Genomic DNA, 15,678 nt, shown 5'->3' with positions numbered 1-15,678 from the left:
TGTGAAGCCCCTTATGGTCTTCATGGAGTCTCCAGCACTCTTACCGTTTTTACCGTTTGAGTAAAAACTCTGCATGGGGTAGGTTGTTTTCACTTTTTTGAACCGGTGGGTTGGCTCGTTTCAGAGTTTTGTTCGGTTATTTGGGGAGGTGTCCGTGTTGAGTGTCATCATTGTTACAGGGCTTCCCCTCTGCTTGTTGGGGAATCTGTGGTTGGGCACTACTGCACCTGGACCTTTCTCAGTCTCTGCTTGTGAGATGGGGCTGCCAGGATGACATGCAGTACGGAAGGTGTGGGTGAGCCTTGGATTTATATAGTGGCATTATGATAAGAAGACAGAAAATCTCTCTCCCGTCCCTTTCCTAATGGTTCCTAACAGGCTGTTAGCTGGTTTGACTGCGCTGCACATCGTGGCTAGTTCTCTAAAAACATCCGCTCAGTGACTCCAAGTTCTTTCTTGAGCAGTAACAGCTAATTTACCCCCATCATTAGATATGTGCAGTTGGGATTGTTTTCCAACCTGCCTCCTTTTCCTCAGCATGCTCAGAGGGCTGGGGGCGGGGAAGGCGGGTTCTGCACGGGCATCCGGCAGTGCGGGCCCTGGCTTGTCCCCGGGTCAGGTGATCTCCCTTGTAGGAAGCGACGGCGGGACGTCCTTCCTAGGCACGGGGTCCTCCCTATGAGCGCTGATGGGCTCCAAGTCAGAGCCGAGCCAATCAGAAAGGGGTGGGAGGGTCTGGCCTCGCTTTGGATCCAGTCACTTCCTTGGGGGCTGCGCGCGCAGGCTCCGGATCTGCCAGGCGTCAGGTTTGGGTCTCAGGTGAGGGCCGGGCAGCGCGTGTCTGAGCCGGGTCAGGGAAGCGCTGGCTGGAGGGGGGTGGGGCTGTTGCCCCTGCACATCATGGCGGCAGTGGGGCGGGAGGAGGAAAGCGGTATCGGGCTCTCCACGGGGCGCCGGAACTTCCGCAGCAATGGCGGCCCTTGGTGCGGGAGGGAACCGCCCCGAGCAGCCCGCGGGGAACACGGGCCCGGCCCAGCGACCTGTGCGGCGGCCGTGGGGAGCCCAGCCCGGGGCAGCACGTGCAGCTGTAGCCCGAGGGGGCTACGTAACCAGGTGCCCAAACATAACGCGCCACCCTGGCCCCAACCCCCCCATCCCCATGCAGAGCCCTCTCCTGTCCCTGGCCCCTAGAAGTGTCAGTGCCTGGGGGGAAGTAACCCCCCCCCCATCCCCATGCAGAGCCCTCTCCTGTCCCTGGCCCCTAGAGGTGTCAGTGCCTGGGGGGAAGTAACCCCCCCCCCCATCCCCATGCAGAGCCCTCTCCTGTCCCTGTCCCCTAGAAGTGTCAGTGCATGGGGGAAGTAACCCCCCCCCCATCCCCATGCAGATCCCCACCCTGCAGAGCTGTCAGTATATGGGTGGGAGGAGGGATAAATTTCCACTGTTCAGCATGATTTAAAGCAGCAAGCCGGTACCTCCACTTAAACTGCCACTTTTCATCTAGTTTGACATTTTTACTTTTTAGTTACTTTTCCTAAAGGGAGGCTGATTTTTTTGTCAAGCTTTATTTGGATGGAATCAGAATTCAATTATATTTGAAAATTCAGCATTTAAAATTTTTAAATAAAAATACCTTAAATATGATGGATCCATAAGGGAAAAAAGGTTATCAGAACATGCTTTACATACATTTAAAACTGATTACTTAAACTCATGTATCCTGGCCATGACCAGGGATCCTAGCTGCTATGATGAGATCAATAAATAACAAGGTAATAATTACCTGTAGTTAGTGAATTGAACTGATTGTTTCTAGTCACCATGGGTGGGATCAGCAAAAGTACTTAGATGCCTAAATCCCAGTTTTGGTTCAGTTGAAATCCACAAAACTTCTAATGAACCCGATAGGCCCCTAAACTCCCTTGGCACCTAAGTTTATGAGAGTAAAAGTTCTCTAGGTGTCTGTTTTAGCCTTTGAGGATACGCACTGCTGCCTCATGTGGACGCCCCAGGTGGTGACCTAACCACTGGACTAGAAGTTATAATGTGGCATCTCCTCTTTCTCTGGCTTTAGTGCTCAATAGCCTCCCTGTGGTCTGGATTTAGGTGCCTATTGCTGAGAGAGGGGCAGGGTTTAGGACACACCCCACTGGTCAATATCTCCCTTTGGTTGGCAGGTGGCTCCCGCCTAACATGTTGGCTCCCCGTTCATTTTATAGGAGCCTATGTACCTAAATCAGCTTTGTGGATCACAGTGGTGTTTCTTGGATTTTCTCGCCACCTAAAAGCTAGGAGCTGTGATGCAATGCTTGAGTCCTTTGAGGCTCCCGCTCCATGTTTGTTAGGAATTTCGAGCAGTGGCTCTCAACCTATGTACCATTGTGGGTCGCATCCAATACTACCTGTATGGCCCTGAGGTGTCACATGCACTGCACCTGTGTGCTGGTTGGGCTGCAGGTTGAGAACCACGGCTATAGAGCTCAGCTTCTCACACCTAGTTTTCATCCATAGGTTGGACGAGCAAAACAAGCTTTGCTGCTTTTTCAACTCCCAGTCGGTTTCTTACCTTGAATAAACTGAAATGAAGAGAATAGTCTCTGCACCTGCACAAGAGGCTACTGTAGGGTGACCAGACAGCGAGTGTGAAAAATTGGGACGGGGGTGGGGGGTAATAGGAGCCTATATAAGAAAAAGACCCAAAAATTGGGACTGTCCCTATAAAATCGGGACATCTGGTCACGCTAGGCTACTGCTGTCCAAAGCTGCTTTAACAAACTCTGTGACCGGTGCTTAGCCAGTGACTGGCACCACTTCAGTGGCCTGATTTTCTTCAAGACGTCATCAGCAAACATGTTCTGCTGGATTATTATTCTTTTTCATTTAACGTAAATGATTTTAATGGATTATAGTACGTTTAGGTCATTATTTCAAGTTTAATTTTAAGAGAGTATTTAAAGAAAAAAATCAAATTTTAAACCACTGATTTTTATCCAACTGGAGGGAGGGGGAGACTGTGTCCCTTAGCGTCCTTCCAAGGTGCTGTGTCTGTGCCCCTCCCAAAGCTGCATCTCAAATTCACCCCCCCCCAACTTCCCAGAGTTGCCAATGCCCGTGCAGTTCTGCATTGTGTGCCTGGACACTCCAGATGTAAAAGGCATGTGCACATCCCTGGCTTTCACCCCACACCCAGCGTCCATGTGTCCCTCTCCTGCCCAACTCCCAATTGAGGAGTGAGAGGAAATGGGGAATCTTCAATGAGGGGCCTGATGACACAGGAGGGGGTTGGTTACTGCACTATTCAAACTCTGGGCTTTTGTTCTGATGAATGGAGGATGGGACACCACAGACAAACCCACCGACCCTTATACTGTCCTGACTCTGTCATTTCACATTCTAGGGCAGCCGGGAGAGGAGCCAAAGCCAGGGACACTGCAGCTGACTGGAACCGACTCTGCCGTGGCTGTGTAGAGCCATTTCTCGCAACTGGCTCCAAGTTAATTAGAGCCCAGCACCCACGGCTGCCTCACTGCAATGAGATGCAGGAGGGAGTGGAAGCAGATCCCCCAGAACAGCCTCTTAACAACTCAATAGACTTGGAGAGTAGAGGAGAACCAGGTAACTGGAGCTTCCCTGCCTAGAGATGCTGCCTCTCCTCCCCCGCCCCCTGTGCAGCAGAGGCTGTATTGCTCCAATGGACACAGCTTGTGCTGCACATGCTCTCTCGTGTGGCAGTTGCACGTATGGTTTTTAGTACTGTACGTGTTCTATCCCCTTGAAAATGTTTGGCTCCCGTCTCCCTGAGTCGCTCCTGTCACTGCTCTTGCCTTCTGTTTGTTTGTCCTTCCAGTGTGTGAGTTGAGGTGTTTACACTCATAACCCATGCAGAGCTCTGCCTTCGTGCATGGCCAGGAGCAGGTGTAGCTGCCTGTGGCCACAGCACATTCATTTGTGTTTTGCCAGTGTATGTATCATACCCTCAGATGTGGCTCTGGGCACTAGGGAAGAGGATTTGCGAAGATTGAACTCCAGCGGGAGTTTCCTGGATTTACTCTCCCTGGGACGCAGGCGGTCTTCCAAAGTTCCTGCCAACCTTTGGTTGTTAATTATGAAAACTCTGGATATTCATGTTAACCATATAAATGCTCAATCCCTTTAACTTTCCTAAATTCTTTTTACCAATTTCCTGTGGCAGTGGGTTTCCACAGTCTAATTATACATTGGCTGGAAAAAATAGTTCCTTTCCCACCTTTTTAATCTCATTGAATATCCCCTTGTTCTTGTGTTATGAGACAAGGAGAACAATGGGAAGGGGATAACTACCCCTTTAAGGGACAGGCAGGAGGCTACATCTGGCACAGGTGTACTCAAGGCAGCCCTGCCACACCATAGGCCTGGGCTATTTGAAGAGGGAGCTGAAGGGGAGAGGGGAGTAGAAGCCAGGCAGGCTGCAGCAGGTGATGGTTTCTCGCAGGCTCTAGGAGACCAACCTAATCAGCCTGAGACTTGGTTTTATGGATGTTAACTTTGGGATCCCTGACCCAAGGTCCTGAGGTGAGGACCATATGAACTGTTAGTTGAAATTGCTCCTGTCCTGAAGCCTTATTAAAAAGGGACGTGCTGTTTTGTTAATGAGTGTTGGCTTCTCCTTGCCTTGGGCTGTTAAAGCAAATGTACTGCTGCCAATCAAGGGAAATTAAGGAGAGGTGCACTCACAGAGCCACACCAGGCCACAAGGGGGTGTGCAGGGACAGCCACAGCTTTACCAACAAAAGCTCCCAGTCTGCCTTCTGTCCCATCTGTTACTGTATAGACTGTTCATCCTGTCCCCCCTCATTCACCTCCTCTCCATGGGGAACAATCACAGGCTTTTCAGACTCTTGTCATGGATTTTCCAGGCCCTTGATCATCCTCCACCGTCCTCTGAATCCCTCTGAATTCTGCAGGGTCCTTTCTGGGGATTAATTGAGCTCATTAACCACAGTGGTGATTTGGGGAGTGATGTTCTCCTTCGCAGTCTGGATGGGAGTTCAAGTTAATATTTGTGTCCAGAGCTGGGACAGAACCATTTAAGACAAAATAAATATCTGGTGTGTGTCGGATCAGAGCCTGATGGCAAATAATTCTGGTCTCTGTAGTCCCAGGAAAATTAGCAGGTTTTTATCTTCCAGATGATCCAGCTAGCGGCAACTTCAGGAAAGCGGCTGTATCTAAAGGCCGAGCTGTGTTCATTGCCATAGTCGGGGTCTTGGTGGTGATCATCATTGCTTTAGCAGCAGCTTTGGGAGGTAAGTTCCTGCCCCCTGATGATTCAGTCTCTGGGTGTGGGGGAGTTTTTCCCTTTGTGGCTCACAGCTCCACGTCCTCTCTCCCTGGCCTCTCTGCTTTAGCAGTCAGGTCAGATAGGAATCTCTCTAGTCTCTTTCATGCCTCCCCCTATCACTCTCGTACCTGAGAGCATCACAGATGCTAACAGATTTCTCCTCACACCCCTGTGAGGCAGGGATGTGTCCTTGTCCCCATTTTGTGGCAGGGGAGCCAAGGCACCGTGGCCCAGTTCCACAAAGGGCACTAAAGGGTCGAAGTCCCCCTGTCAGGAACCCCTGTGATCCTCCAAATCCCTGTCCGGCTGCCGCTGAACCTGGGGGTACCCGAGATCACCCGAGGACGATGCTTTTGCTGTAGAAGTTCCCTCCGTGCTTCCGTTTCTGTGTCTGGGCGTGTGCCGCTGCTTGGCTCTCGGCACCCAGAGGCCTGTCGTATCTGTGGGGCAGGATCTGGCAGGTGTGCTTAGGCTGCCTGCCTCTGTGAAACAGGTTTTTGGCAAGGAGACCCCCCCAACCTTAACCCTGCCCCAGTGGTTAGGGCACCCCCCTGGGATGTGAGAGACCCAGGTTCCAGTCCCCCTCTTTCTGAAGTGAGACAGGATCTGAACAGGGGTCTCCCACTTCCCAGGTGAGTGCCCAGCCACTGATCTCTGGGGCAGTCTGATGGATGGAATCCCTCAATATTTCTCATTGAAGTTGTTCCACTTTGATTATTTAATTAAATGTTAATTGGGTCAGAGAGTTAGAATCCCTCTGTAATCTCATGATTAGGGCATCCATCTGAGAGGTGGGACCCCCCTGCTCTCAAATCCCTGCTCACCAGGGAGGGGGGGACTGAAGCAGGGTCTCACATCCAGGGTTAGAAACCTTTAACTCACTGGTTAAGGTAACTGGGAGGTTGTCTTCTCTCCCCCCAACCATTTTAAGTGGATTTAGGCGCCTGCTGCACTCGCTCTCACAAGAAGTGACGTAGGTACCTGACTCCAGGGCGGGGGGTCCCCGCTGCAGGTTGTTAGCAGGGCTGGGCCCCTCCCTGCAGCCAGGGCTGAGGTGCTGAGCTCTGAGAGGGGCGGGGCATAGGGCACAGGCCTGGTCACTGTCTCCTATTGGCTGGCTTGGGAAGCCCCGTCTAGCGCGCTGGCTGTTGTGGATCCCATTCTTAGGCCCCTCTCCCTCCCCATTCACTGCGTGGGGCACCCGGGCACCCAGCTCAGGCCTGTGGGTCCCGTTGTTGTTCCAGTGATTTCCTAGATGTGTAAAAGTTCGATGTTGCGATGCTGAACCTCAAACACCTCCGTCCCTGTGTGGATCCAGGCCCAAGTGGCTCGCCCATGGTCACACAGGGAGTCTGGCAGAGCTTGGAATTGAATCCAGATCTCCTGAGTCCCTGTTGTCCAGGGCAGTGAACACGACAATCGCTCTTTTCTGGATTCCAACCCCCCTCTGTTGCTGCTTTTTTATACTCGGGGACTCTCTCTTCACACCCGTTTGGGTTGATGGACTGACACGGATCCCGTGTCTAAGCTTCACTGTAACTTGACTGCAGCTCAGTGCTCTGAGGTTACCCGTCTGGCCTTCCTGCCTCCCCTCCCCCTGGTTGTCCTCACAGCAGGGCTGGCAGGGGCTACAGCATCTCTGGGACGAGCTTTATTCAGCTGTGGGGGAAGCCCCCATCACTGCAGTGGTATTGCAGGGAATTTAACCCAGGGCTCAGGGATCTCCAAGGGGAAGGCTCCCCAGTTAAACTTGTCCAGTGTCCAGTATGTGCGATTACAAACTAGTTCCGTTCAGTGTGAGCCTCACTGTAATGTACAGCCCCACACGTCGCTGCAGGGGATCAGTGGGGTGCAGGAGGATCTAGCAGCTGGGAGCGGAGTCCGAGTGGTGCTTGACGGGGTTATTAGAAGAGGCGCTCACTGCTCCCACGTCCCACTCCAGTGTAGTGAGCTCTGGGGTCAGGCTGCATTCCAGGGGATCTGCTGCTTTGATACACGAGATGGGTGAGGAGGGAAACGCGCTCAGAGGGGCTGTCAGAACTGAATGGATCAGAGTGCCCCTTGTCTTCAAGGCGGCATTGGCAGAGCCCAGCAGGTCTGGCAGCCTCTCTGCTTGTGCCTCTGCCTAATGTACCTGCTGCCACAAAATCAGTAACAGACGTGATGCACTCAGTATTCGCGCTGCGCTGCCTCCTGGACTGAGGTTCCCCTCTCCAGAGATGTGCCTCTCGCCTTCTGTAGTCGCACATGAAAGTGCAGTTAACCAGGCTGTAAGGGAATGGATGGGCCGGGCATACCCTTCCCTTGCTTCCACCTTTCTTGTTCCCTTCTCTGCACACCTTGTACATCACCTAGCTTGGTGGGGGCTGTGACCTGGTTGGCGTCTGGGACTACCGCCATGTATCTTAAAATTAACGCTCACAAATGTGCTGGGTTGAGATTCCATCAGGACGTGCCCCACCAGGCCAGATAATTTCCTTGTGTTTCCCCAGATCCTCACCTAGTTCCTCTTCCTCATGGATTATATAAAACAAGTGTTAAACCAGAAACCTGCCCTTTGACTCGTGCAGAAATAGACCCCTTCCCCCAACCCAGGAACTCTAAACATTTCCAGGGATTGCTCAGAGATGACTTTCTTTGCAGCGAAGGGGTTAAGTTTCATGGAGGGACTTCAAGTGGTTTTGTTTAACCCTCTCCCTGCTGCTTGTACTCAGGAGGGAATGCTGCACCAACCAATTAAAAATTCAGACAATATTTTAAAATTCTGCAAATTTTGTCAATAAATGTGGAGGCTCCAACATGGCAATGGGGAGCCCAGGCCACTGGCTGCATGGAGATGGGAGATCCCTGCAGCCCCCTACCCCCCAGGACAGGGACTCAATGGTGAGGCCACACCCAACCCTGCCACAGCGCAAGGGCCCGGCCTGCCCCAGAAACACCCTGGGGCCCTGACCCTCTGTGTCAGGCGCACCAGGTGGGGACAGAAGGCTCAGCCTAGCAGGATTCACGTGTGGAACGGTCTAATGTGGAGGATCCAGGTGTGGAGTGAGAGGGTTCTGTGTGGGTCGGTCTGGGTGCCGGGGTGTGTGTGTGTGTTTGTGTCTGGGTGTGTGTGTGGGGGAGCTGGATGCACAGGGGCTTGTTCGGGGTGTTCTGGGTTCAGGGGCAATGGGACTCGGGGGGGGGGGGGTGTACGGATAAAATGATCGCGGCTTGGTGCTCTGCTTCCTGCTCCGTGTGCCCCAAATAACACACCCGTGCTGCTGGGGAGGGACACGTGACCGCTCTTGCAGCTTCCCTTTGCTTCCCCATCAGACAGTCATTTTTCTGCAGGGAAGCAAAGAATTCTCTGCGCATGCAGTGGCGCAGAATTCCCCCAAGAGTATTCTTTACCTGGAGGAAAAAACCTGAATCAACATAAGAACGGCCATACTGGGTGAGACCAAAGGTCCATCTAGCCCAGTGTCCTGTCTTCCGACAGTGGCCAATGCCAGGTGCCTCAGAGGGAATGAACAGAACAGGTGATCACCAAGTGATCCATCCCCTGTCACCTATTCCCAGCCTCTGGCGCAAACAGGCTGGAGACACCATCCCTGCCCATCCTGGATAATAGCCATTGATGGACCTGTCCTATTAACTTCTCTAGTTCTTTTTTTAACCCTGTTAGTGTCTTGGCCTTCACTACATCCTGTGGCAAAGAGTTCCACAGGTTGACTGTGCACTGTGTGAAGAAATACTTCCTTTTTATTTGTTTTAAACCTGCTGCCTATTAATTTAATTTGGTGACCCCCTAGTTCTTGTGTTATGAGCTGGAGTAAATAACACTTTATTTACTTTCTCCATACCAGTAATGATTTTATAGACTTCTATCATATCCTTCCCCTTAATTGTCTCTTTTCCAAGCTGAAAAGTCCCAGTCTTCTTAATCTCTCCTCATATGGAAACTGTTCCATACCTTTAATCATTTTTGTTGCCCTTTTCTGTACCTTTTTCAGTTCCAATATATCTTTTTTGAGATGGGGCAACCACATCTGCACACAGTATTCAAGATGTGGGCATACCATGGATTTATATAGAGGCAATATGATATTTTCTGTCTTATTAGCTATCCCTTTCCTAATGATTTCCAACATTGTTTGCTTTTTTGACTGCTGCTGCACATTGAGTGGATGTTTTCAGAGAACTATTCACAATGACTCCAAGATCTTTGAGTGGTAACAGCTAATTTAGACCCCATCATTTTATATGCATAGTTGGGATTATGTTTTCCAATGTGCATTACTTTGCATTTATCAACAGTGAATTTCATCTGCCATTTTGTTGCCCAGTCACCCAGTTTTGTGACATCCCTTTGTAACCCTTCACAGTCAGATTTGGACTTAACTATCTTGAGTAGGATGACCAGATGTCCTGTTTTTAAAGGGACAGTCCCGCTTTTTGGGACTTTTTCTTATATAGGCGCCTATTACCCCCCTACCTCATTTTTTCAGAGTTGCTGTCTGGTCACTCTAATCTTGAGTAATTTTGTATCACCTGCAAAATTTGCCACCTCACTGTTTACCCCATTTTCCAAATAATTGATGAATATATTAAACAGTTCTGATCCCAGTACAGACTCTTCGGGGGCACCACTATTTACTTTTCTGCAGTCTGAAAACTGACCATTTATACCTACCCTTTGTTTCCTATCTTTTAACCAGTTACTGATCCATGAGAGGACCTTCTCTCTCATCCCATGACAGCTTACTTTGCTTAAGAGCCTTTGGTGAGGGACCTTGTCAAGGGCTTTCTGAAAATCTAAGTACACGATATCCACTGGATCCCCCTTGTCCGCATACTTGTTGACCCTCAAAGAATTCTAGTAGATTTAAGATTGAAATGGTCTTTGGGACCAAGAAAATCCAGCAGGTCACTCCCACTCATTGGGGTCTCAGAGTAGCAGCCGTGTTAGTCTGTATCCGCAAAAAGAAGAACAGGAGTACTTGTGGCACCTTAGAGACTAACAAATTTATTAGAGCATAAGCTTTCGTGGACTACAGCCCACTTCTTCGGATGCATATAGAATGGAACATATATTGAGGAGATATATATACACACATACAGAGAGCATGAACAGGTGGGAGTTGTCTTACCAACTCTGAGAGGCCAATTAATTAAGAGAAAAAAAAAAAACTTTTGAAGTGATAATCAAGATAGCCCAGTACAGACAGTTTGATAAGAAGTGTGAGCATACTTACAAGGGGAAATAGATTCAATGTTTGTAATGGCTCAGCCATTCCCAGTCCTTATTCAAACCGGAGTTGATTGTGTCTAGTTTGCATATCAATTCTAGCTCAGCAGTCTCTCGTTGGAGTCTGTTTTTGAAGTTTTTCTGTTGTAATATAGCCACCCGCAGGTCTGTCACTGAATGACCAGACAGGTTAAAGTGTTCTCCCACTGGTTTTTGAGTATTTTGATTCCTGATGTCAGATTTGTGTCCATTAATTCTTTTGCGTAGAGACTGTCCGGTTTGGCAAACTAGACACAATCAACTCCGGTTTGAATAAGGACTGGGAATGGCTGAGCCATTACAAACATTGAATCTATTTCCCCTTGTAAGTATGCTCACACTTCTTATCAAACTGTCTGTACTGGGCTATCTTGATTATCACTTCAAAAGTTTTTTTTTTTTCTCTTAATTAATTGGCCTCTCAGAGGTGGTAAGACAACTCCCACCTGTTTATGCTCTCTGTATGTGTGTATATATATCTCCTCAATATATGTTCCATTCTATATGCATCCAAAGAAGTGGGCTGTAGTCCACGAAAGCTTATGCTCTAATAAATTTGTTAGTCTCCTGTTCTTCTTTTTTCATTGGGGTCTGATTCCCCCTAATGGCCATTCCGTGTAATTGATTAACAGTGGTGTGGTATTTCAAACTTTTTTTCTGTCTCCTGTTGCATTAAATATGTAACTAGCACCCTTGTGCCCAGGGTAACTTGCTGCCACAAGATGTTACTGAACTCAGCAGGATTCATAAAAGGACTGGCCCTTGATGTGAGTAATGGGACCATCCAGAGTTATCCTGGAGAGGGTTCAGTGTAGAAGGGGCACAAATCCTCCTGCTTCAAGCCAGGAGCCAGCCACTGACAGACAGAAGTGTCCTCCTGACCCCTCCATGCAGGTTATTCTCTCTGAATCCAGATACAAATAGAAGGAATATGAACCTACCTGCTTTGGGGCCTAGGCACTTGCTGACTGCATTTGGGGGAAATGGTCTCTGGGGCCGGCTATCCCACCACTGCCCACTAGGTGTCTTGCCTTCCCTCTGAAGCAGGTAGTGCTGGCTGCTCTCAGAGATCAGCCGTCTCCCCCACTAGTGTGATCCAGTCTGGCAGTTCCTGTGTTTCTGTTGTTGCTTATTCTCCACAGATACTAGGGGAGGGACGATCTCTCACCCTTGGTGTTCTCTCTCTCTTTTATTTTTTTAGTGGAAAAATCTAAGCACTCTTCTCAATGCCCCTCTGCTGCCTCCCGGTGTCCGGACGGCTGGATCGGGATCAAGGGGAAATTCTACTATTTTTCTAATGCTCCAGGGAATTGGACCTACAGCCAGAGCGTCTGCTCGTCACACGGTGCCTCCCTGGCTGGGATTGATAATCTGCAGGAGCTGGTGAGAAGCCCGGATAGATGCTTTGTGCCAAGCCCAGTGATCGCTGGCACCACAGACAGGGCTGGAGTCAGGCTGGGCTCAGCCCCTGTAGGGCAGAGAGGAGCCCGGGTGCCTCCCAGGCTGGGCGGCCAGAGTCAGTGCAGTTCTGGCAGCTGGACCTGGGGCTCCAGCCACCTCTCCCCTGCATCTGCCAGAGCCCAGGTGGAGACTCCCCCTGTGCAGGGCTGGGCCGGCTCAGTCAGCTCCCAGCCGATGCGCTGCCTGGGGGCTGGAGGGGGTGAGAACCTGCCCCCCCCCCCCAGTTCAGCCCCGCCCCAGGGTTTCCTCCTGGGTGAGGCGGGGGGAATCCAGCTGAAGGTTAGGCCTGCTCTGTGCCTGCTTCCTTCAGCTTCCCTGTCCTGGTGGCGGGTCTGTCTGCCCTCCCGCTGCAGCTCCGTCTTCCTCCTGGCCCTGCTGTGCTCTGAGAAGGGGCTGCTGGGCAGACAGTGACCTTGCAGCTCAATTCCTCCTTCACTCAGTAGGTGCCACAGCCCCAAGAGGACAGGGAGGGTGTAGGGTTAATACTTATCTGATCCCTTCACCCAATAACCATGGAAGAGGCCTGTAGAAATCCCCCGCTGCCCAAGGTGGGGAGCAGCACAGAGTCAGGGTCTAACACAGCTGATTGCGTTTATTGGGTTTCTAAGGGTTCCCTGCTGCCATACAAAGGCAAACTGGACCACTGGATCGGCCTCCGGAAGGCCACTGGCCAGGTCTGGAAATGGGCCAACGGGACCGAGTTTGACCATCGGTGAGTCTCTTTTTCTCTGCATTGGTCAGAGGGGATGGAAATGCCCCACTGGCTGATTTAACTTTCCCTCCTGCCCAAGTGGGGCCTGGGGCTGGTGCAGGAAGGAGGATCCTGAGGGGCTGTGAGTGCAGCTCCCCTCCCTGACTTGGGGTGTCTCCCCCAGTCTGTGCCTGGTATGCACTGACTCTAGCTCCAATTGCTTCTGGGTTACAGGTTTGAAATACACGGAGGAGCAGAGTGCGCGTACCTGGACGAAGACCTCACAGTCAGCAGCTCCAGTTGCAGCACACTGAGAAAACAGATCTGCAGTAGACCTGATGCCCCTACGTAGGAAGAGGAGTGTGTAGTGGGAGGGGACTTGTAAGCTCAAGGGAGTTGGAGTCCAGACGTGGCAAAGGCTGGTTCTCATCCCCTCCATGATCCACAGATGCTGCAGCCTGGTTCCTTGTTTCTCCAGTCCAGTCCTATCTGTCCTTTACCCTAATGCTGAGGTCTGTGACCCTTCTCTAGGGGAGACTGCCACCGTTTCAGGGTAACTGCATCTCTATCCCATCTCCATCAGGTGAGGACTCGGGTCTCCAGCCGCCCCCTGTCTCTGGGCAGGGACCTCATCCCGCTCCCTTCTGATCGGGGGTTTAAGGCTGAACTGTTCCCTTCCATACACCATGATATCCCCAGCAAGCCAGTCTGTCTATAAGCCAGCACCTGCACTTTGCTTCTGCTCTGAGCACAATGCCCAGCATGTTCCAGCTGTTACAAGCTAGCACATGGCCCTTTCTCAGCTGATACATCCCCTTTGCTCAAGGGCAGGGGTTTCAAACACGCGGGCCGCATGCGGCCTGCGGGGCTATTGCCTGCGGCCCGCCAAGCAGCCTGCGTGACCCCCAGGCCTATCTCCAGGCCAGGGGTGGGCAAACTACACCCGCGGGATTGCCCCCCTCGAGCCCTGCGCCGCTCCCTGAAGCAGCTGGCATCACGTCTGTGCGGCCGGAGGGAGGGGGGAAGAGCAGAGGGCTGCATGTGTTGCTCTGGTTTCCAGGCACCGCCCCCCCCTCCCCCCCCAGAGCTCCTGTTGGCCGTGGGGCGGTACCTGGAGGAGCGGCAAGCAGCACGCGGAGCCCTGAGTCCCCCCTCCCCTAGGGACCGCAGGGACATGGTTCCAGCTGCTTCGCTGTGCGGGGCTGGGGCCACCCCGGAACTGCTTTAGGTAAGTGGCTCTGGGCCAGAGACTGAAGCCCTCCTGCACCCTGCCCCAAACTCCCTGCCCTGAGCCCCCTGCTGCACCCCACATCCCTTCTGCAACCCAGCCCCCTGCCCTGAGTCCCTTGCCTGCACCCTGCACCCCAGCCCCCTGCCCTGAGTCCCTTGCCTGCACCCTGCACCCCAGCCCCCTGCCCTGAGCCCCCTGCTGCATCCCACACCCCTTCTGCACCCCAACCCCCTGCCCTGAGCCCCCTGCTGCACCCCTCACCCCTCCTGCACCCCACACCCCAACTCCCTGCCCTGAGCCCCCGCCACACCCCTCCTGCCCCCTCTGGGGGCGGAATTGGGGTGGGGACTTCAGGGAACTGGGTTGGAATGGGGGCAGGGAAGGCGGGGCCTCGTGGAAGGGGTGGAGTGGGGGCAGGGCCGGGGGCAGCTGGGGTGGGTGTCAGTGATGCGGCCCTCGGACCAATGAACTAGTCATGTGGCCCTCCTGGTCATTTGAGTTTGAGACCCCTGCTCAAGGGAATTGGAGACCAGAAATGGCAAAGCCTGGTTCTCATCCCCTCCATGGCCCCACACGCTGCAGTCTGGTTCCTTGTTTCTTAGTCTGCCTCCAGGGTTTTGTCTGGTCCTAATTGTCAATTATCCGAATGCTTGGATTGTGGAACCGAATGACACTAGCCAATATCTCCAGTCCCATACACAACCCAAGGAACCTCCATCTTGCAGTGTCCAGTTATGCCTGCTAGACACTGCAAGCTTATATGAGTTTAATTTAACAAAGAAATTGATATGTACCAGGCTTGTTATCCCAAGGGGTGTATCTGACAGGCTTCACAACAAACACACTGCTTCAAGTAGAATAAACAAAAAGATTTATTAACTACAAAGATAGATTTTAAGTGATTATAAATCAAAGCACAAGAAGTCGGATTTGGTCAAATGAAATAAAAGCAAAACGCTTTCTAAGCTGCTCTTAACACTTTCAATGCCCTTAAAACTTAGATGCTTCTCACCACAGGCTGGCTGGTTGCCCTTCAGCCAGGCTTTCCCCTTTGATCAGCGCTTCAGTCGCACGGTGGTGGTATCTGTAGATGGAGGTGGAAGAGAGAGGAAGAGCATGGCAAATGTCTCTCCCTTTTATCATGTTGTGAAAGTTACTAGTGACCCCCCCCTTAACAGAGCAGCCTTTATGTCAACCAGTGGCCATTAGGGGGAAGCAGACACTTCAAGTACACAGTAGCCTGAACTTTTCAACTGTCTTCCCTTCAAGGCCTTAAGGTAGTTGGAGCTGGTCCCAAGCCGGTTTTCACTGACCAGATAGCAAAAGCACGGGTCTGACAACCACCAATCAAGTGTTAACACGGCAAGGGCCTTTGTCTGAATGTGTATAAAGGATCTGTAAAATGTGTGTAAGACAGAGTTTTTGTACCAATGTGCAAAGCTCTCCTTTCTTCTGCAGAATAAAGCAACTCCTCCTTATTCCTGTCTGGCTGTTATTGGCTCTCAGCTAGGTGGACCCGATATTTCGGTAACAATGTTCTTTCTTCCCTCTTGGCTTTGGCCCCCCCCCTCCCAGCCCCCCTTCAGGGTCAGGTGAGCATTACCTCATCACAGTCCCTGACTGACCAAGGGAAGGGGGGGGTGACTCACTGGAGAGTCCAACAGATCCTTTGTTGCTGCCTAGGCCAGTGGCCTTTGTTCCTGTGA

The 15,678-nt window shown here is 51.6% G+C and overlaps 1 protein-coding gene across 2 annotated transcripts; it reads left to right on the top strand.

Moving 5' to 3' along the window:
• Window positions 1–673: 673 nt before the first annotated feature.
• On the top strand, window positions 674–15,450 carry LOC135974924 (C-type lectin domain family 2 member D-like). 2 transcript variants are annotated; one of them, XM_065564235.1, is made up of 8 exons: window positions 743–806; window positions 2,512–2,614; window positions 2,746–2,885; window positions 3,398–3,615; window positions 5,169–5,285; window positions 11,791–11,972; window positions 12,659–12,762; window positions 12,976–15,450. In XM_065564235.1, the coding sequence occupies exons 2-8, from the start codon at window positions 2,582–2,584 to the stop codon at window positions 13,091–13,093; spliced, it is 912 nt and encodes a 303-aa protein (XP_065420307.1). In that variant the 5' UTR covers window positions 743–806; window positions 2,512–2,581; the 3' UTR covers window positions 13,094–15,450. The 2 variants fall into 2 exon arrangements, with proteins under 2 accessions (XP_065420306.1, XP_065420307.1); XM_065564234.1 differs by lacking the exons at window positions 2,512–2,614; window positions 2,746–2,885 and having other exon boundaries at window positions 674–819.
• Window positions 15,451–15,678: the final 228 nt, after the last annotated feature.

The sequence above is a fragment of the Chrysemys picta genome, chromosome 12 (genome assembly GCF_011386835.1).
Source record: "Chrysemys picta bellii isolate R12L10 chromosome 12, ASM1138683v2, whole genome shotgun sequence".
In the NCBI taxonomy this organism is placed as follows: domain Eukaryota; kingdom Metazoa; phylum Chordata; order Testudines; family Emydidae; genus Chrysemys; species Chrysemys picta.
This window is presented reverse-complemented; position numbering and strand designations above follow the sequence as displayed.

Coding starts and splice junctions, on each gene's coding strand:
- LOC135974924 (XM_065564235.1), top strand. CDS start 2,582: ATGAAGAGAATAGTCTCTGCACCTGCACAAGAG. Junction 2,886..3,397: donor ATTATTCTTTTTCATTTAAC/GTAAATGATTTT, acceptor TTCACATTCTAG/GGCAGCCGGGAGAGGAGCCA. Junction 3,616..5,168: donor GGAGAGTAGAGGAGAACCAG/GTAACTGGAGCT, acceptor TTTATCTTCCAG/ATGATCCAGCTAGCGGCAAC.